We start from the raw sequence: 21,712 nt of genomic DNA, 5'->3' as shown, positions 1-21,712 counted from the left end.
TTACCAATAATCTGTAAGATATCTGCTCATACCTGTGTACAGGGATCCCAACACCACGTTATTGAGCTAGGAGCAGGACGTGATGTTTGAAGGCTTCCTTTGGTCTTTCTCCAAGCGTAAACCCATCTGTATGTGTGGAGACAATGTTTCAGACCACCCCATCACACCATTTTGGTTTCTTCATTTCACACCAATGTTTCAGGCTTCCTGCTTCTTCAGAAGCCTCTGACCTACTGCTCTACATCCTCCACAATCTCAAAATCTGCCACATCTCATATTGCTTCCGAAAGTCATGTAATTCAGCTGTTGATTTGAAGATATCTTGTCACAGCGGAAATATATTGATAAATGGCATTAAGTGAGCGGCCCATTATCTTTTAAGTGCTTTTGATGAATTGGAATTGATTTGTGGCTCGTCTGCTTCCAGCTGCATATTGTAGATGGAGCTCTGCTGCGCTCTAACCCAGCTCTGGTGATGGAGGGAATCCAGAGGTTCCTGGGGGTCACCCCTATCTTCAACTACACACAGGCGCTCATGTAGGTCACCCTGTGCTCGCTAACACGTAACCTTTTCCATTAGTTATATAAACAGGATTTGGCACGCGGCGGCTTGGCGGCCTGTGCGTGTATCTCCGTGCGAAACCTTTCTCTTCTCACTCATTTGCAGGTTCGACGAGACTAAAGGGTTCTGGTGCCAGAGAATGGACGGAGGACGTCCCAAGTGTCTGGGGAAAAGCAAAGGCAGAAAATATCCAGAGATGACCCCTGAGGTAGCATATGACATCTCTCTATCGCAGCTTCTCAATCTTTCTCTCCCTCTCTCTCTCTCTCTCTCTCTCTCTGTCTGTTCCATTCCCTACACCCCCACCCTTTTGTCCAGTGCTGCCCCCCCCTGCCCCCCAAGGCAAGGGCAGCTTGACACTGTGTTGTCTGTCTCAGGGGGATGCCTTGAGTCAGATGGGTGTGAATGTGATGTGGTCAGCCATAAACGGATCTCTCAGCTCTCCTCTGTTTGTCTGCTTGCTCATCATTAACCTACAAATGTTGTTTTTGTTTAGCAAAAAACTAAACTTCAGTGACCTCTATAGTTTTTTAACCGAAGTTGTGCAGTTCAGTTCATACACGGATAGGGAGCAAATACATAGGCAAAACCTCATAAGAGAATTTGTGCTTATAATTGATTTATTTATTTATTTATTTTGGATTGTTAAAATCAATTACACGTGTTTGTGCGGCGTGTGACGGAGTTTTCTTTTTTTAATTTTGGCTTTGCTTGTTCTCAGACGCGTGCCTTCCTGACGGAGTACTACCGGGAGCACAACCTGGAGCTGCTGCGGCTGCTGAACCGCCTGGGTCAGGCGCTGCCCACCTGGCTCAGAGAGGAGCTCCAGAGCAGTAGCTGGAGCTGAGGGCCCCTAGTGTCCACCTGCCCATCCGCTGCTACTGGACCCTTTGGCCGCATGGGAGGGACACGGCGGGTCCTTCCCCTGTAGTGCCGCAGTCAGTACAGAGGAAACGCGGGGGATTGGAGGAGAGCCTCGGGACAGAAAACCCCTTCCTCTCAACACTTACCACAATAACGACGAATGAGAGGGCGCATATAGCTGCTCCTGTGGAGGACTCGGTGGACTACCAAAATCAAACCTCTCTGCTCTTGCACAAGAACCCACTCTTACTGGTCAGGACACAACTTCAGAAAGTGACAAAGCTGGGCGTCCGGTGATGGCGGGAGGTGGGAGTGTAGGTGTAGGGTGGGGGGGGGGGGGGGGGGGGGGGAAGGGCTGATGGGAAATGTAGTTTTCACCTCCCGCCACCTTTTGCCTTGTAACCCAGGCCAGTCAATGAGGACTTGCTCATAAAGGACTACACTACATGCTTGGACAGCATGAATGAACTGAGAACATGAGTGTGTTCATATATACACACACACACAAACATATGCGTGGGTGCGTGCTTGCGTGCGTGTGTGTGTGTGTCTGTGTCTGTGTGTGAGTGTGTATGTGTGTGCGTGCGGCTCACTCATCTCTCAAGAGGAATGATTGTAAAACATTGTACATTTTAAAGCATTGTATATTTTGGGTCGGGGTAATGGGTGGACATGGACTGATGTAGACAGCGTTGGTGTACAGGACAGCAGAGGCCTGTTGGGTAGGATTGTATTGAGGACCCCAGACTGCTGAAGCCCCTCTCCTCTCTACACACGACAAGACCCAGGAATAAAGGAACGAGAGTGAGAGAGAGAGTGTGAGTGAGTGAGTTTAGGGAAAAATATGCAAGGCGAATAAGGAATAAGGATAGGGCCAATCTTTTTCAGTCTATCGTCCCACTTAATGTTAACAAAAAGTGTCCCCACACAAGTGTCTTAAAATTTGGTATTTTTAACAGGTTGATTACCCATACTTAACTGTGAACGTGCGCTTCTAAAAAAAAAAACTGTCAAAACTCCAGACGTCGAGTGTTTTGAAATCAGAGGCTTGGGTTTGGAGGCAGGTTTACTGTGGGCAGCAGAGCGAGGAGAGGGGCTGCACATCTGAGCCTGTGGACTGTCCTACAGAGCACGTGCAGCTGTCTTTTTCTTTTTCTTTTTGTTTTTTGTTTTTTGTTTTTGTTTTTTGTTTTTGTTTTTGTTTGTTTTGTTTATTTTGTAAAAATTCTTTTAAAAATATGGCCAACGCTATATCATCTCTAATAAAAAACACTTAGAGAGGTATGACGTGCTCCCTGTTGTCTGGTTTCTGTGTTGTTTTATTCCCTCCACAAATGATTTTACGTGGTGTTTCTTTCGGTCAAAAGGTAAGGATTTTTCTTTTCTTTTTGGTTCATACCTAAAGGGCCAGATCAGACATCTTCGGTATATTTCAAATATATAAGCTTTTCCAAAACTTAAAACAAAAAAGGATTAAGTGCACCATTCACAAAATGAAACCTCCTTGAGAATCTTCCAGTCCTCCTCCATAACGCTCAAACATTAAAACGTCGACTCAGTCTCTCCCCGACGTCAAATCAACCAAGAGCTTTTCACCAGTGACTGTCATGCTGTGTTTATATTAGGAGTATAAGGAGTGTGATGTTTTGTTTTTTTTTCTCTAGGTATGGTTGAAGTTGTGGTTTTCTCCATTCCTGTTTAGATAATGTAATATCAACACTCAGAATCAGCACATCATCAAAACATTTAGTTAGAGAGACAGAGAGACTAATCTCAGGATATGCTGACTGATGGGTAACGTGTTTTTCTCAATATGACAGCCACGGTGATATGAAAAGATATGATTTATTGCATTCTGTTTTAGTGTTAACACCTTATTCATGACTGTGAAGGGGAACTGCAATGTGATATTAAAAAAAAAAAAAAAATCAAGTCCAAGTCTTACTGCTTTGCCCATCTCATCCACATGGTGGTGCTATATCTTCACGAAACGACTACAAAACATTCCCTACAAGCTACACTGCCAGGACAGTTGAAATCTAATGTACAAATCAGTCTACAACATCTATCAAGTTTTTTCATGGCTAAGAGACTGCCTCCAAGAAAGACCACATGCCTAATGAGATGACTATGGCACTAGATGCACCTTTGACCTTCGTACTTTAATGTAGTGTCATATGGTGATAGCACTACCTGTAACTTACATATTATTTCCCTCGATCAAGTGCTCAAGTGTCAGAACTGGTTAAAGTTCAAACCATATTGTTTTATTTTTACAATGTAAATCCTCTTTGATATCATTTTGTCATCGACCCATCTTGTCCTGTCTTGAATAATTTCCTTCAGTACCAATCATTGTCTCTCCCTCTCTCTCTCTCTCTCTCATACACACACACAAACAACCTCACTCACCCTCTGTCACACTTTCACACACTTTCTCATGTGTTTGTAGCATGCAGAACATACACTGTAGTGCTTTATCGCTTGGGCTTCTGGCCATGAGTAGGTCCACAGTTACCCAGATGCAGGCAACTATAGCAAAGTAAACTCTCGGTGGGGGATGAAAATATATTGCTGTCGGCTGCTGTCTTCATTGGCTTCCACTGGACAGGCTCCTGGAAACTGTCACATTATCTACGGTCATTGTCAAGACCTCAGGCGAATTATCGCTGGCCTCAATGAATGAATGCGACCTCTTGAAATTCGTTCTCATGATTTGGAGTATATCACGGTCATATTTCAACCACATTACATACACTCTCAACGCCTGTTGTTATCTTTGCTGAAGTTTATTACTCAGATTCATGTCACTGCACGCATGTAATGTGGGGTTTTTTTTTGGGGGGGGGGGGGGGGGGGGGTTTGGTGCTCTTCCACTGTGATGCGTCTTTTGATGGTTCTGTTGTTCGCATCTTTCGTACCTGGGGAAAAGGAATGAGCCACACCATGTGCTATCACTGTATGCTGGCTTTTTCAGACCCTTCGGTGAAAAGGCCTGTCACTTACAATTAGCTTCACTTTCTCCCACAACCCCCCCATCTCCATCTCCATTCTCCATTCTCCACCACAGCCTCTTGCCTCCTCTGAAGCACCGATCACAAGTGATAGGCCTCTTGTGCACGGCGAAGAAAAAAAAAAACCCAAGACTGCTCATTTCGAGCACGTTTGTCTGTTTGTATTCCCGTCTCCCCTCCCTTCTAATCGCCCTCTCTCTCTCTTTATTTCCCCTGTTTTTCACCCCCTCCCTCCCTCTTTTCGTTTTCGGCTGTCGGCTTTAAAATGGCTGTGAAATTTCCCACTAGGTGAAATTGTCGTTGGCTTTGGCCTAATGTAGGAAATGGACTCATTTCTGTCGCATTGATTTCCTCTCAGCTCCATGGGAGAGAGAGAGAGAGAGAGAGAGAGAGAGTGCTCGCTCGCGGCGCGAACCTGAGATCAGGTCGATGGCCCCTCGGTGGGCCTCTCTCTCTCGTACAGGATGTGTGGCACTTTCTCTTCACATAGGAGTGGAGAGAAGGAGGACTCGAATTTCACCGCTTTCTCCGGGAGTGTGGATTTACACGTCCCGTAGTCTCCATCCATGTGGTGTTATTAGTGCCACGACGGTTCACTGTTATGGGTATTCCACTTAAATGTATTTTTTTTTTGTTTGTTTTTTTTTCCCTGCTGTTGCTCAAAGTGCTTTATGCCACGACGATGATTAATACTATTTGGCCTCTTTCTGAGTGTGTGCGTGTGTGTGTGTGTGTGCAGCAGATCTTGTTTCGTTATACAAGGGGGGAGCAGTAGAGTTCAGTTTTACCAGCTTCTGTTTTGTCTTACTGGAAGGAACAGTAGTGCTGTTAGACATGGTTTTCTAAACATGAGTCCAGGTTTCTTTTGAGTACACTTACTGTTATGTTCCTGCCCTTTACAGAGTGGAATGCTAAGGTGAAGGTCTGTCAGATGAGATGATTTCAGTGTTCAGTGTCTTATACGATTCGTTTTTCCGCAACTGACGCACATAATGTATGATCTCGCTCAGACTGATTTCAGATGAGATAATTCTGGGTTTTGTCAGCTGGTCTGTGATACGGAGGACCAGCAAAGACTTTTCTGTCCCTGTGTTATACACCTTTTTGTCAGATGGTGTCAACAATATTGCCTTAGCTCAAGTACATGTTTTGGCACATGAACACGTACAACTCTAAACTAAGAGCGAATAGTATATGTTAGCAAGTAGGTCAGTTTCAAACGTCTGTGTGATGTAATGAATGTAGCACAAAAGCAGTTTTTCTTTTCTTCAGTTCACTGCTGTTTAAATTCCTTCTGCTGTATTCTTCTCACGCAATCATGTCACTAACATCTCTGCCATGTACTGTTGCAGTTAGCAGTATACATTAGCTATATATATATATCTATATATCTGTCCACATAGAATATACTGTATTCTGATATATGGTCACATATATCTGTGTAACTGTAGACCCAATGATGGCCACTGTACCAGCAATAAAGCATTACACTGTGTGTGTTCTGCGCGACAGTGACATATGAAATCTTCCACAAGTTCTCTGGGTAGAGAGAAAGCGAGAAAGAGAGAGACAGGGAGAGAGACAGAAGGCATATGTGTATGTGTGTGTGGTGTGTGTCTGACAGTTTGCTCTCTGCTGTACTTGGCTGTCTCTTGCGATGCCTGTAGGGGTGGAGGAATTTGACATAGTACTGTTAGGAAAAAGCTGTCTGTACCTGGATGTCTGTAATGCTGATATTCATTTCTTCACACACAGCTACAGAGAAAAGGTAGAACAAGCGAGCAGCACAGGGAGGACAGACGTAACCTGGATCACTCTCTGGTTCTCATGGAAACGGGATTAAAAAAACCGAGTGCGGTGGGACAGATTGTTTCTTAATTGTTCTTAATGGACTGTTTCATGACCAGCTTGCTCTTCTTGCTTTCAGGACAGGTGAGCAGATACCATCACACGACCTCCATTCGTATAGTTTGGTTGTGTAATAAGGTAGCAAGAACACTTTAAGAACTTGTCAGAGACAGACTGGACCACTCGATGGTCATGAGTCGTGCCAGGATCTTGGGCTTGCCCGTGCTAAGTGTGGTACTTCTGGGTTGCTTGTCTTATCTACATCTGGGGAGGGGGACCAAGGTGTCACCTGGCAACGGTAAAAGTCCTCCACATCTCATCTTCGTCATGGTCGATGACCAGGGCTACAGCGATGTTGGCTACCATGGTTCTGATATCCACACACCCAACTTGGACCAGCTGGCAGGAGAGGGGGTGAAGCTGGAGAACTACTATGTCCAGCCCATCTGTTCTCCCTCTCGTAGCCAGCTCATGACTGGACTGTGAGTGCTATTCTCTTACAGCAGCTCTTTAATAAAAAATTATTGTAGTAGCTCCCAAGCTAAAGTTTTCCCAAGCTAAATATTCAGGAGCAAGACAGAGAGTTGATATACGATATGGACACGTAAAAAAAAAACAGTATCTGCTAGGACAAGTTTTTCCAAAATGTAGCGTTCACATCCTACTTTTCTTTATCGTGCAGTACAGCACAGTGCACAGCTGAGTGTTCGTCTTGCGATCCCTCAGGTACCAGATTCACACAGGTCTGCAACACTCCATCATCCGTTCACGCCAGCCCCTCTGCCTCCCACCTGACATGCCGACGCTACCCGAGAGGCTTCTACAGGCCGGCTACAGCACCCATATGGTGGGTAAATGGCACCTGGGTTTCTGTCGTCCAAACTGTTTACCCACCGGCCGCGGTTTCCAGACTTTTCTGGGCTCCCTGACGGGCAGCGGCGACCATTTCAACTTCCAGAGCTGTGATGGCATAGAGGCTTGCGGATTCGACTTGCACGACGGAGACCGTCCAGCCTGGGAGCTCAGTGGAAACTACTCTACGCTTCTATACACAGAGAGGTGAGAAAATGTACATACAGCTGTTTAGTGTGGTGACACCAACCGACCAACCTCCTGCATCCATCAGAAAAAGAAAAATTCTGTTCTGTATATTTCTTTTTCTTAGATTTTTCTAAGTTGAGTTCACATAAATGTGTGCGCCGCAGATGAAAACAAAGTTAAAAGTTTAAACTTGTTTGGCATGCCTGAGGTAAGATGTTGCAAGTCTAATTTTAACACGCCTAATTTCCTGTTCCTTTAGAGTGAAGGAAATCTTGAGAACCCACCGCCGTTGGAAGCCCTTATTTTTGTACGTGGCCCTCCAGGCAGTACATACCCCCTTGCAGGCTCCCGCACACCTTCTGAGGCGCTACAGCGCCTTGGACAACTTGCCCCGCCGCCACTATGCCGCTATGGTGAGTGGAGTAGACCAAGCAGTGGGGGACATTGTGCAAGAACTGAAGGAACAAGGCCTCTATCAGAATTCCGTCCTCATCTACTCCTCGGATAATGGGGGGCAACCCCTATCAGGGGGCTGCAACTGGCCCTTGCGTGGAGGAAAGGGCTCTTACTGGGAAGGCGGCGTGAGAGCGGTGGGTTTCGTCCACAGCCCACTCTTAAAGAGGACAGGGACGGTAAGCAAGGCTTTGATACACGTCTCGGACTGGTACCCCACCCTACTGTCGCTAGCCGGTTCCCCTGAGCCGGATCCGCATCGCCTAGACGGCCATAATGTGTGGGATGCCGTAAGCAAAGGTTTGCCTGGTCCTCGCACCGAGATTCTCTTAAACATCGACCCGGTATCACGCCACGTCAGCGAAGTTGACCCCAAGCTTCTAATGCTCAATGGATTTGGAATTTGGGACACCGGAGTGCGCGCGGCTATCCGGGCAGGCGACTGGAAGCTGCTGACTGGGAACGTAGGGGACGGAGACTGGTTTCCACCACAGACACATCCTGGGGGGCCACAGCTGTGGAAAGGTATGGAAAAGAGGCGGGACCAGAGAGGAAAGTCGGTATGGCTGTTCAATATCACCGAAGACCCCTACGAAAGACGCGATTTGGCGGACGCACGGCCGGAAGTGGTGAAACTACTGCTGACGCGTATAGCAGAGTACAACAGGACCGCCGTGCCTCCTCTGAACCCTCCTGACGATCCCATGGCGGATCCTCAGCTCCATGGAGGGGTGTGGACGCCTTGGCTAGGGCAGGATTTTGGAGAGGGGAAAGGGGACGACAGAGAAAATGAGAGCAGCTACGTGAAAGTTCGGCTCAAACTGTGCAAAGTCTGCAAACTCAGAGCGCTGTTCAAAAGGGTGGGCTCCCGTCTGCAGAGGTCCACCCTGTTTTTCTGATCAGAGGGGGTGATGGATAGGGCACGCAAGAGAGAGATAAAAAAAAAAAATGCGCGTCCTCATTATGTGCTCTTCTGCTTGCCCAATGCCTCTCTCCTCCAGCCGTCCATGAAGGGCAGTCTGTGCGATTGGCAAACAGTGGATGGTTAGTGTTGTGTGTGTGCTGATGGCTCATTCTCCCATTAGTTGAAGGACACCCTCAGGATGACATTAGAAGGGCCAAAAAGATGTTTTTCTCTTTTTGCTCATGATGATGCAATTATCCTCACCCTTTTTGAAGAGTTCCTCTTACATCCTTTTTTTTTTTTCTTTTTTTTTTTTTCTTCATAGCATCTCTTGGCGCAATATGGTTATTGCGCAGCAAAAGATGAACTCATTTGGTGATTGCAGTATCTTGTTTTCTTTTATGTTTTTTTTTACATTTTTTTTAAAATATTTTTGTTTCTTTTAAGTGTTCCATTTTGAAGATGACTGTGACTGAAAATGCAGCTCATATCGTTGTCGATAAACAATGCCAAACGGACTGTTTAGTATTAAAACCAGGAACGTTTACTGTAAATGCAGAACAGGCTGGAGCATTCCAGATTATAAAGGCCCCATTGGCAGAGCTGCAGAGCCAGCAGACCGCAAGTCTGACGGCACCGAGTGAAGAAATTTGCTGTTTTGTGTAAGTTCTCTCGGATGAAACCAAAGCAAAAGTAAATGGTCACAGTTTTTTTTTTTTTTTTTCTGTTGGATCTGAAACAAACACTGCTATGGTGCTGACCTTTTCTCCGCGGCCCTTTTGTAATAATCTCCTGTATTAATTCTGACATTCTCACTCACATTCCCTGTTTTATCACCCCTAAGCTTCCCCTTATGTGCCTCCACACCTCCTCCAATTCCAAATCATTCTCTCTTGCTTTTGCTCTCTACGTGTTCTGTGCTATTGTGACCTGCCTCAGCTAAACTCGTGCAAAAAAAAAAAAGGTAATTCCACACTGTTCTTCTTCTTCCTTTTCTGTATTTTTTTTTTTTAATGTCACTATCTGTTCTTAGAATTCTCTTAGTCTTCACTCTTTGCAGGTGGATTAGGAGGTCAGGTCAATTCAGAAGTTAAAAAAAAAAAGGCAAATGAGTTTTTGAGCCAAAGATGTGATATTTAGAGTTATATAAACAGAATTAGGAGGAGAAAGAGGAGGCATTGGAGGAGGAGGAGGAGGAGGACATCCCATGGGTAAGGAGGAGGCTTTGTGACTATTAAACCCTTGAAACGTTCACACTCGGCTTCGACTTCTAAACTGCTCACACAATATGCATCAGTTTCTACACACACACACACACACACACACACATACAGTCATGCTATATTTAGTTGTGTTCATATTGTTCTGTGCAGTTTTTACGGAGATCTCTTACACATTCTCTCTGACACAGATGCGACGTTTTCCAAATACGTTTAAGTGCAGAGACTCAGTCTGTTTCATGAAACAAACTCAAGGGCAAAGAAAAAAAACAACAACAACAAAAAAACACCCAAGGAAGCAAAAACGAAAGATAAGCACATTACAGAGTCATTCATTTTAGGATTCTTGAGTCAGTCGTGTCAGCATGTGCCTGGAAAACAAAAGCCGCAAGTGCCCTGAGTGACAGGAGAAGACGCAGCGCGCAGTGACAAACCAGTCCTGAAGGAGAACAATATAATTACACAGCCATAAACTATGAACTGTTTGTGTGACGTGTACTCGAGATTGGCCAAGAGGAAACCAACCCCACTGTCCTAACTCTTGACTGCAGCATACAAACAACTTCAAAAGGAAAAGAGCTGTAAAGGACCAGCCCAACAGGGTTAAGGGTTCAATGTTACTTTCAAACACAGAATAGAAAGTCTGTTTGTTTGGAGAGAGAGAGAGAGAGACCATGGCCCCAAAGTTAGGGTAATGGGTAACAACATGTGTGCAGACAGTATGGGAACATGCCGAAAACAGACGTTCCTAGTCACTGACTAGGAATGGTTCTGATTATTTGATCAAACACCCTCAGTTGGCAGTCCTTGAAAGGGATCAGTCATTTAATCCGGGCAATTCCTGTTATCTGTTCTCTAATACCGTGTGTGTCTTTCAAAGAATTGTATGACTGAAGCCAGCAAGTCAATAAAATGTTTATAATCGAAGGCCCTTGAAGCTGTCGCACAGTTCCTTGTGACTTACTGCAGTCTTGTCAACCCCTGTGACACTAAGATATTTCTGATTATAAAAAGGATGACAAATACACACAGAGCCTTGTGGATAAGAAATTTTAAAAAGGGCCATGTTCCATTTTTACGCGTCACTTCAGGTCACAATGAGAGTGGGAGTGAGTGAAATTTCAGTAATTTGTTTGCCTGGTCACCATACAGATATTTCATCATAATAGCTGCTCTTCCTCTTTACTGACAGAACCTGTGATAAGACCTGGTTAATTAGCAATACAGAAATAAAAAAAATAAAAAAAAACACTTCTCAGTGCTAGTTGCCTTTAGTTTATCTATGAGCCAAAGCTGATACGAAACCCAGTTTTGGAGGCTCAGGAGCTTCTCGATGTCTCCAGTCCTCTCCATCATTCCAGTTTAAAAAACATAAGCCTGACTGACTGACTGACTGGCCCATATCACATGAGTCATCTAAAGGCTTTGGAGCTTGGCACTTAACTTGAGTAGCTTGTCTTAATGCAATAGAGTAAGATGTATTATATGTAAAATTGGACCTCTAAAAGCAGCCATGCTGCACAGATAAATAACGCAAATTAATGTGATGGCAAAGTAAGAACCCAAACAGGAAGAGATGTGCTTGGTACTTTTAGCTGTTTTTCGTTGATGGCTGAAAGCTAAACCTGGTTTGCAACTGAAATGAACTATGACTAAGGGAGAGCTTAGCTTTGGGGAAGAGAAAAAAAAGACATCGGGATAGTTTCATAAGGTGAATTTTCTGAGTCAATAAGATAATGCACATGTTCTGCCCACAAAGGTACAGCTATTCTTTTTCATCTGTAACGTAATATGAACACAGCTATATATATAGTCAATCATGTAAGTTATGCTAGGGACAGGGGCTTCTTTTGGGGGAAACTGCACCTACCAGCACACTGTAGATGTGAGGCGCTCACTTTACTTTCAGACTGCTAAATATATAACCTTTACTGTCACTACATAAACCCTATAGAGGATACACACTTAAAATCGCAGAAATACTCATTATTATTTCAGGAGACGATACACGGTACCGTGGATAAAAGTACTGATTCAAGACAAAAAAAAAAAAAAACGAAACAAAAAAAAACCCCGAATACATCTGAAGTTTCGGTCAGTCGTCCTTCATTCTAATAGAGACTCCATTTCGCCCATCACATGCAGAATAGGGACTGGAGCATGGTGCAGCCCACACCAGCATGTGTCTGCCTACACTCTGACAACCCACTGTTACCTCCCACCTCTCAACCCTGCACAGCACCGGTCGACACACAGTCCAACAGCAACATCAGAGAAACGCTGCAATTAATCCAAGGCCACCTCTGCACTACTCTAATTAGGCTTTCATATCAACCTGCCTCCCTGTAATTACAGCGAGAGGCAATGCACTACTCCTGTATTCTCAGCAAACACTCCCTAATCACCGTGCCTCTCTCTCCACAACACTGGCCATGAAAGAAAGTGTGCATTTGCAACTAGGGCACACACAGTCTGTACACGAAACAATTAACACAATCACACACAATCACACTGTCTTTCAAACAAGCACACAAAGGAATGCGAATTCCCCTCAAAACTGGCATACATCAACACAGCGTATTGCATGCACACATGTCTCTGAGCCTCATTTCAAACGTCGCCAACATGACAAACACGTATACACAGACACACACAAACACACACACATACACAAAACACTGTGTGTGAAGCGTAATTCTGAACAAACACATCAAGCATTTATGGCACCCCTTAAGAGGAGAATGCAGAGCTTTGATTGTATGACTCATTTATGTTCATTCTTCAAAAACGACTCAAACTTCTGCAGTATAGTTTGGTTTAGTTGGGGAAGGAAAGACAAAAACAGTTTAATTAGTTCAATCTATCCTCCAATTAGACAACACATACCAAAACTGTAGGAGTCTTTTTTTTCTCCCCTTCTCTCCTCTCAGGGAACACGGTCTTAATTCCGTCAAGGTGGAGCGGTATTTTTAAGTGGGCCTGTGGACGTCTAGGGGGATATGACTGTGTACACTGGGCCCACTAAGGCAGGCAGGGGGCAGATCTGTTGTCAGTACCTCTGCAGTGGAGGTGGAGTGCGGAGGAGACACCGACTGAGTTTGGGGATCCTCAGATGTCATAGATAGGAACTCACACAAAAAAGGAACGGTTTGTACTGAACAACAGACGTGCAGCTGTCAAAATCAGAGAGCAATATTAAAAATAATGGTTCTATTGTTTACACTGGTAGGAACAATAGTTCAGCTGGAAAACGACCAGTGTAATATGAAAAGAGTTAGGAAACAAGAAGGGTGTAGTCTACCACGCTAAAGCAACCAAATCAGTGGAAGAGATCGATGATAAATCAACTGGTGGGTTTTATTTCAGTTTCACAGAAGTTACGTTCTGGGATCGCATGACTTCAAATCACTGAAAAAAAAAAAAAATCCAAAATTGTAGGTTGACGTCTTTTACGGACATAATTTTAGTTGTACGATGTTAGCCTCTATCGATTGTAATATCTTCTGTCGAAAGCAGTAATCGCTAGCTTGCATCTACATGCTGTATGGTGTGGGATTCAAATGGCTGCAGAGAAAGAGGTACATGCGCCATCATTTGGTCTTCTCATGGCCAAGCTGGTGTGCTTCCCCGTGGTCGTTCCTGTGCCAATGCAGCACCGGTTCTCGTGCTGCATGTCTTGACTTCCATCTCCTTTCTCGACACAAGGGAGAAAATCTCGCGTTGCTGGCCGCTTTCTCTCCACCTCCACCAACACCACTACTATCACCCCTCCCCTCCCCTCCCCTTCCTTTCTCTCGCTATCTCCCTTTTCCTTTGAGTGTACGAGATCTCCTCCCGAAACCTGAGCGAGCCAGTCACCGAATTGAGAGGCGATATCCCCGCTCAACATGGCTACAATTGTAACCTCGACCAGGTTCACAGACGAATATCAGCTATATGAAGAGCTTGGAAAGTAAGCAACTATAACGTTGTATTTTTTCATGCCTTGTCCATTCTGAATTGTATCTCATTGTGTGTATGTAGTTGAGGGTTGACAGGAGCCTACAGATTAGGTCTGGTTCTCAAAAAGGCAAGGCAAACAGCTAACGGAAAAGCGCCTCTTGTTCGTTCAACTGTTTATTAATGAAAGACGGAATGGTTCGAGACATTTTGCCCTCGTATTTGGAATAATGCTATATTATTATCGAGTCAGCTATCCGCCGGTTGAGCATGCACATCTTGCTAGCTCGCTACAGAAGGCTCTGAATGTCTCGTCATGCCAAAGAATTTATTGTCTGGCATGTTCATTAATCAACATCCACTGAATGGTCATTTATTACTAATGGAAACTCTGACAGAAAGACTTAGTTTGGTGATCTATCACCACGGCTTTTACTCCGTCTGAAACTTTCACTGTATTTTCAAATATCCTTTTTTTGCCTATCGCCACGCAAGACGGCATGGCTTGCTGCAGACTTGTGTAACGAAAGCTGTGTCATACTGCTGAAAAATGTGTCACTTTTTTTTTTGCATTGTAATGCATCAGTTGGCACACCGTCACAACGTAGCCTTGTCAGCGGTGTTAGTAGACAGCCTGTTTTGTGCTGTTTGTTATGAATAGCTCCTAATAACCGTTGCACCCAACACAGAAAATAAGGTAATAAATGGTAAGGGACTATGTAGATGTAGGTGTAGATACAGGCTATATGTTTATGGTACCGCATTGTTTTACCATTACCAGAATTTCGGGGGTTTTTTGCTCATCACATATGACAGAAGACGAATCAACGTACTTCTCTTGTATTACTGCTGTGTTACCAACGCATTACCAGTCAGCCAGTTCCTGTTTATGTTTTATGACAGTGGCCCTTAAACAGCCCCCTTCCTCCGTCACGTATCAGCTTCCATTTCTTAATCATAATTTTGGGTTGGGTTAGGGTGAGAGCGCATTGTATCTTTCACAGTGTTTTAGCCTTGAATTGTGTGTGTGTGTGTGTGTGTGTGTGTGTGTGTGTGTGTGCAGAAATGTGCATAAATTCCATATACCTGCAGTCCTTTAGTTCACTTCTAAATCCAACGTGTAAACTATTGCGTGTGTCAGCATCAGCAGGTGAAAGCATATTGTCTGTTTCTTTCTGACTAACAGGGGTGCCTTTTCCGTGGTCCGACGATGTGTGAAGAAATCCACCGGCCAGGAATATGCTGCTAAAATTATTAACACAAAGAAATTGTCAGCTAGAGGTAAGGCAGCTCTGTTCTCTTGAGTCTCTGCACATTAAAAGTTGAAGCCTCAAAGTATGCAGATATATTATTTTTCCCCCGCTAACTTGGATGAAGTATCTGTTCATTCGTGTTTATGTTTGCATGTCTTATTCCAGTGTAACCAGAATAATAGCTAGTACAGTATTCCAATCATCATATGGTCCAAAAAAAGGGAGGAAGATATACGTGCTTATATTCCAAGCCACAGACATTTGCACACAGCAGTAGGTAGTGCTTTTCCTCTATGAGGGACACTCGACAAATCCTGGCCCAAGCAGTGAGGAATTGCCCTCCAGACCACGCTGTCTGTGTCCTTAATTTGCTTAAGAGTCTCGTTGTCACTTGTGCGCGTGTTGCCGAGCGCATGTCGAAGCGGCGGTCGACCGCTGCACATCATCGCACGAGAGCCTTTTACCATAGAAGTCCTTTCTCTGTGTTTACTGAGGACTCCTGCCATGGAAACCTGAAAAATTAAACAGAGTCGACAATGACTTAACCTTTTTTTTTGGCCTTTTTTTGTTTGGGATTATTAAATTAATTTAGCAGCGTCATGCTGTTTTATCCCTAGTACAGAGTCACTACATTAGACGCAGATCCTCAGCCCGGTGACTGGGGGGGGGGGGGGGGGGGGGGGGGCAGAGGTGGTTTGTGTAAGTGTGTGTCTGATGTGTTTATTTACTCTCATTCGAGGCAGCCAAATGTGCTGTTCAGCAGTGAAGAGTTGGCCCCCTTTTTTTTAAGTATGTGAACACCCCTTGGTTTTTTTGGTGCAGTCCAAAAAGTGGCTGCATATCATTTCTGACTCCAGCAACCTTTGTAACACATCTGCATTCCATCTCCCTGTAGATGTATCTGCTGTGAGTCACAAAATGTCTAACCGTATGTATCAGCCAATGTTTTGCTTCCTTTTTTTTTTCTCTCTCTGACATGAAGAGAGCTTTTAAACATAATCACACCTTTAGCGATAGCTCACGCTTGTATTTCAGCCGACTACTACCGGTCGTGCAGATGTTTTGCCACCTTGAATCATTTCATTGACTGCATGACATTATAAACTTAAGGTTTAATCTTCTCTGTGTATAATACAGTAGTCCTAGACTACCTGTACTACTTGTATTTGTGTTTCTACCCATCTGTGTCACATCCCTGAAATCAACTAGTGCGTAGTGATGTGGACTATAGTTAGAAAGCCTTTTTTTGTTTGTTTTGTTGTTGTTTTTTTTTTTTTGTTCTGTTCCAGTCACAGTTCAGTGTCAATATCAGCTGTGCTAATTAAGCCCTTGGTCAGGAAGAACAGCATACGTGAGTGTCGGCCAGTGTTACCGCCACGGGAGGAACAAAGCCTGAGGATCTATTTCTGGAAAGTGGACACTCCGGATACCTGTCCCCTCGGGTATCAAGTTGGGGCATCTTGTTTTGCTCCCGGCATCGATAGAGATGGATATTAATTAGATTATTCTCTTCACCTACCACTTTCCCTATTTGGTTTTAGAATTGACTATTAATTTGTCTCCAGGCTCTTTAAGAGTTTGGCTCTGTACCCTTGGAACTCAAATGACAAATAGGAAAGCGTCTCGCAAGCAGGTTAGATAGATTATTATTCTGATCGTAGGCGTCTTCATTTAGTTATTGACACAGAGAAATTCGATTGAAACGGAATGTTTATTTTTTTCGTGTTTGTTTCGTGTCTGTTTTCTAACACCACTCCCCCACCCTCAGCATCCCCACCTTCTCACCACACAGCTCGAGGAGAAATGACTCAACCCTCTAGCATTCACTCCATGGACCGTGCCACAATCCCAATCCAGTCTCAATATTACAGTTATTTAATAACCTGCTCAGTCAGATTGTTTGTTTCATCTATACGCTCATCCCCTAAGCTAGTGTTTATTGTGTATCCTGTTACCTTGCTGTAATTTGGCCAGAAACTTTGTTTTGCTCGTGTTTTAGAGGAGACTGTTTTGTCAGACACTTAAAGGGCAGACCTGTTGGACCGATTGTTCTGTACCCAAAGCGCCGCATGCTTCATCGCAATAAGTCTTTTTTTTTTGTGTGCGTGTGTCCTGGTCCCCATAGATGGCCAATAAACAAAGAATTTACTTAAAAGATCCTTGGAAAAGAAAAAAACCCCCACAACAACAGGTAATTAGATCTGCACAGTTTGGCGGCCCTGTCAAGTAACCTGGCAACTGGTGTCTTGAAACTGTTCATCATGTTGGCTGGCACTGAATTAAAAAGCAACAGCCCTATTCATCTGCTAGGGACCTATGCAAGTGCCAAGGCCCCATCTCCCTAAATCTCCCAATATCCTTAATCAAAGCTGAAAGCATTTGGACATGACTATAAGTTTTACACAAACAGAAGCCGCAATCATCCGTCCCTGATGCACAGTACATTTTGTTGTCTGACAAATACCGTCCTTTGATTGCCAACAGAAGCTCACTTGTGTGCAGCATTTCAAAAAAAAAAGGTCAAACTGCCATGCTGTGAAACCCAAACATGCACTTCATATTTTTGACATAGTTCCGGGGTTTTTTTTTTTTAAAGACGTTTGCTCCCGGTTCGTGGTCAGTTTGCAAACTGTAAACTAGAATTGAAGCCGACTGATTGGAGGATGCTGGTACAGTCGATGCTTAGCGTACTTCGGGCAAGTCCGTTCAGTGACACAGGTGTCAGCTCCTGTCTGCTCCAAGCTCTCTTGATCCGTGCACATGTAGTGCTGTCCAACGTTAAACACGCAGCTTTTTCTTCGCACTTTTGCGAAAGGCAGCCCAGCGGACGAGGGCCGTGACGCTTTTCCTTCCAAGCAGTCCGTGCTGCGGCGGTCTCTCTCAGAGAGCCGTCTTCGTCGAGGTCCCCGGAGAGCCTTTCTTCCACCGCCCCGACGTGTGCTCGCGACGCACGGGCCCCGTTCCTCAGCGCCGTCTTTGCATAAAGCCCTCGGTAATAATTGCATTGGATCTATCTGATCTTTTGTAAATATAGCTTGTGCGTGACAGAGAACAGGTCCACCCACAGTGCTCGCAGAAATGTTTACGAAGCTCAGGGCTCTCCCACTCAGTTTGCACTTGGCGTAATTGGGTGGTGTGGAGCTGCTCTTGAGGACCGATACGTTTTTGGAGCCGACACACTGTGTGTGTGTGTGGTCATCTTTCGAAAAAAAAAAAAGGAGGCTCATTGGGCAGTGTTTGATGTAAGCTCTGAGAATTAGGGTGTTCGAGTAGGATGATAGTTGGTCAGTGCTCAGGTTGGGAGCTCCTGCTGCTGGTGGTGGTGGCTGAGACACTTGGTATTGATGCCGCACAGAGCTGCGCTCTGGATGATGTCAGGAGGCACACAGAGCCGTGCTGCTGAATAATTGACGCGCACAGGCTGCCTTGGCTCTAAATGGAATAGGGGCGAGGACTTCTCTTTCTCTCTCTCTCTCTCTCTCTCTCTCTCTCTCTCCCCCCTTCTCTCTCCTGTTCTACCCCCGCGCATTTCCTCTTTGTCCATGTCGGTCTGTCCCTTTCTCTCTCTCTCTCTCTCTCTCCTGCTCTCGTTTCTCTCTCTCTGTCCCTCTTTCTCTCTCTGTTTCTTTCTCTGTCTCTCCCTGTTGTCTTGCAGATCAGCTAGTGCATCATGGCACAGCCGTGTTATCAGGGCCTAGGAAAGCTTCGCTCGCTGGAGGCCGATTGGCAGCGGCCTGATAAAAGTCGCAGCACTGCTGTGGTGAATCTTTAATGGAACAAACTGTGAATTTTTAATGAACCCAAGCCAAGTGAGTGTGTGTGTGTGTGTCTGTGTGTGTCTGTGTGTGTGTGGTTTCTGTGTATTTGAAAAAAGAGGATGGGATGCATATGTGTGATGAGTGTATTTGGGCCCACATTCATGTGTGTGTCGCTGGTATGTGTGTGGATTTCCCCTCTTAGCTTAATTTAAAGCAATGAGTTATTAGAAAAAAAAAAACTTTCAGATGAGAAGACTTGCGTTTTTCTCTTTGTTCTTTGTTATGGGAATGATACTGATGCATTCCACTGTGTGATGGTTGTGTGTAGTGTTCTACAGAATGGGATTCGGATGTGTCAGACACATGGATATGAATGTATATGAGCTGCTTGGGAGACACATTGATATGAATGAATGCGTACTGCTCGATGAAGCTCAGTGAAGGCCTTTTGATGTTGGCCGTTGGCCTCAGTCCAGTGCAGAATATTGCACAGCAAAGCATTCATTTGTGAATCAGTAGATCTGTAAATCAACTATATGTCTCGCTGCCATTGATTAAATAGATTCGGAATTCCATGGCGATGTCTTTGCGGAGCGTGTGTTTTCCTTTTTTGAAGGCACCCGAAGAAGAAAACAGGAATAGCGCGGTGGAATTTGAACGGTTGTTTATTTCTGCAGGTTTTCTGAATGGATGATGTTGTTCGGCCCCTATGTTTCCTCTGTGTGTGGCTCTTATGTAACATATATGAAGGGAGTGAATTTCCTTCTGACAGGAACAGCCGTGGAGGATCCTGAGTTACGTAGCTCGAGGAAACGTCGGCACAGAGATGTAGCACGCACGTTGGTTTCGCCCGTTGGTTTCCCTCACGGGTCAGCGTTACGATAAGCACATGGAAACTACCATTCAGTTCCAGAGGGATTAGATGTCGGGATTCAACTCAACACAAAGTTTGTATTTTCCCCAGGAAGCTAAAACTGTGTCTGACTCGTCCAAAACCAAAAAGACATAAAAACCTGTTAGAGGCAGTCAGCATGTGTGTTACTAAATGTGCATAGTACATTTCAAAAACTACGGTCAAGCCAGCCGTCCTGTTTGTTTGCAAAACACTTCACCATGATGGCTACCCACTTAAAACAGTTATTCATAACAATGGACCTTCCTGCTGCAGCAGTTACATGTGGGTTTTGTTTTGTTTTTTTCCATATATGAAATGAACACAGAACGTAAATTTGTCGTTCTGTTTTCTCTTTGACATTCGGCAGAACAGCCAATGTTTTGGAAAGAGGTGTGACGTGTGTCATGCCGCACGTATGGTTGTCACACATGGTGTTGGGCACAAGCGAGATGACTCAACCTAACATAAGCCCGGTGATCATTTACTCAAAATATACAGCAAAAATTCTGTTCTCGGATCGGCGCCGTGGGCGAAATGAAACAGTTAATATGTCTGTGAACTGTGATCTTCTGTGTCTAAATCAAACTTCAGCAGACAGCCAAAAGTTTTATTTATACATTTATCTACTTCTTTCTTCCCCCAACTCAGGCTTGAGCCCCCTTTTCTTCTCTAGAAGGAACTCTGATGTCATTCTGTGTCTGATTTGTTTTTAAATGAGTTCATGAGAAAGAACTAGGTGCAATCAGGCATGGTAATGGTCACTTTAGCTCTCAATAAAATGGAGTACATTCCACTCCTATAGCCTATTGGTTCTCCTTTCTCTGGTGATAGGACAGTTAAAACGGATGAGCTGTGTGTCGTCAAGACTGAATGAATGGATGTAAAAAGATGTGTTTTCAAACTCAGATGAACTGTGTTTGTTCTCGTTTGTAATTTGGTAGAGTTTCTCACTGGTGGCCTACTAACACTTTGCACTGCTGTTGTGTATTTCCATTAGTATGTCTGTCTGTGAGTGTGACAGTTTCAGTGGTCTGTGTGTGCGCACGCGCGTGTGTGTGTGTGTTTTGCGGCCTAAGCTGTCTCATGGATGTTGCAGAGTTACAGACCCTGCTGCTGTCAGATTCAGAGATGTCTGAGCTCAGCGTTCCTGAAAAGCATACAAAGTAGCTGTTTGGAGAAGGTGTGTGGTCTGTGATCAGACCGGCAGTAATGCTCAAACCAAGCCTTCTCTCTCTCTCTCTGTCTCTCTCTCTCTCTCTCGCTCTCTCTCTCTCTCTCCTGTTTAACGCAGTTGCAGTTGGTATTTGTGGGACCTGCTTTGTTTTAACTCTATGGAATTCTCAGACATTTAAAGCATATAACTGGATAGTATCACACTGATCACGAGCAGACAAAGTGAGACCATCAGTCATCAAAACGTCTAAAGCATATTATTCACATCAGTTTAGGCCTATTCTCTCACAGGCACACACACATATATACAAGATTAACACACCAAACCATCCCTGCCTATCAAAAGTACATTCCGTTTTAACACAGAGTTGTTTTGTGACCCTTTTTACGCATTTTACCTTCAAGTACCTAATGAAAAACGCAGTTAAGACGCTGAAGCCTTTTAATGTGTAACGCTAGCATCTGGATGGCTGGCTGTTTCGTTTATTAGCCTGTTTTATGAATTGTTAGTGTTGTCTGAATTGTCTTTAACTTGAATTTCATTGCCTTCGCAAGCATGTCAAGACCGCTGTTTCGTCAGGAAGAAACGCGGATTCTTCACACGTTCCTCGGTAAACTGACTTCGCGTAGTATTTGATCAAGCTAAACACCTCATTGTTCTTTTTTGAAATGTAAGAGCGGTTTTTCCCGTGAACTCTGACGCCAACATCCTTATCAGACTTCGCGGTTAATCGTACGTGACGCAATTCCATGTGACAGTTTATGATCCTACTTTACATGTTTCGTTT

The 21,712-nt window shown here is 44.5% G+C and overlaps 3 protein-coding genes across 6 annotated transcripts in view; all 3 read left to right on the top strand.

Moving 5' to 3' along the window:
- ndst2a (N-deacetylase/N-sulfotransferase (heparan glucosaminyl) 2a) overlaps positions 1–2,719 on the top strand; it is a 77,176-nt gene extending 74,457 nt beyond the window's left edge. For all 3 annotated transcript variants that reach the window (XM_030772996.1, XM_030772997.1, XM_030772998.1), the window contains 3 exons: positions 428–537; positions 668–770; positions 1,284–2,719. In XM_030772996.1, the coding sequence (XP_030628856.1) occupies positions 428–537; positions 668–770; positions 1,284–1,409 (339 nt within the window). In that variant the 3' untranslated portion in view covers positions 1,410–2,719. The remainder of the gene's footprint in view (positions 1–427; positions 538–667; positions 771–1,283) is intronic.
- A 3,755-nt stretch (positions 2,720–6,474) lies between these two features.
- On the top strand, positions 6,475–8,692 carry LOC115810464 (arylsulfatase I). The gene is made up of 3 exons (XM_030772396.1): positions 6,475–6,770; positions 7,015–7,347; positions 7,589–8,692. Exons 1-3 carry the CDS (start codon positions 6,475–6,477, stop codon positions 8,679–8,681), a joined length of 1,722 nt encoding a protein of 573 aa, XP_030628256.1. The 3' UTR covers positions 8,682–8,692.
- Positions 8,693–13,756: 5,064 nt separating this feature from the next.
- The window catches only part of camk2g2 (calcium/calmodulin-dependent protein kinase (CaM kinase) II gamma 2), a 52,640-nt gene continuing 44,684 nt past the window's right edge, over positions 13,757–21,712 (top strand). For both annotated transcript variants that reach the window (XM_030773026.1, XM_030773025.1), the window contains exons 1-2: positions 13,757–13,858; positions 15,032–15,126. In XM_030773026.1, coding sequence (XP_030628886.1) covers positions 13,794–13,858; positions 15,032–15,126 — 160 coding nt within the window. In that variant the 5' untranslated portion in view covers positions 13,757–13,793. The remainder of the gene's footprint in view (positions 13,859–15,031; positions 15,127–21,712) is intronic.

This window comes from Chanos chanos, chromosome 4, assembly GCF_902362185.1.
Source record: "Chanos chanos chromosome 4, fChaCha1.1, whole genome shotgun sequence".
Classification (NCBI taxonomy): domain Eukaryota; kingdom Metazoa; phylum Chordata; class Actinopteri; order Gonorynchiformes; family Chanidae; genus Chanos; species Chanos chanos.
The sequence above is the reverse complement of the archived record's forward strand: the minus strand, read 5'-3'. Positions and strand labels throughout refer to the sequence as shown.

Coding starts and splice junctions, on each gene's coding strand:
- LOC115810464 (XM_030772396.1), top strand. CDS start 6,475: ATGGTCATGAGTCGTGCCAGGATCTTGGGCTTGCCCGTGCTAAGTGTG. Junction 6,771..7,014: donor AGCCAGCTCATGACTGGACT/GTGAGTGCTATT, acceptor GCGATCCCTCAG/GTACCAGATTCACACAGGTC. Junction 7,348..7,588: donor ACGCTTCTATACACAGAGAG/GTGAGAAAATGT, acceptor CTGTTCCTTTAG/AGTGAAGGAAATCTTGAGAA.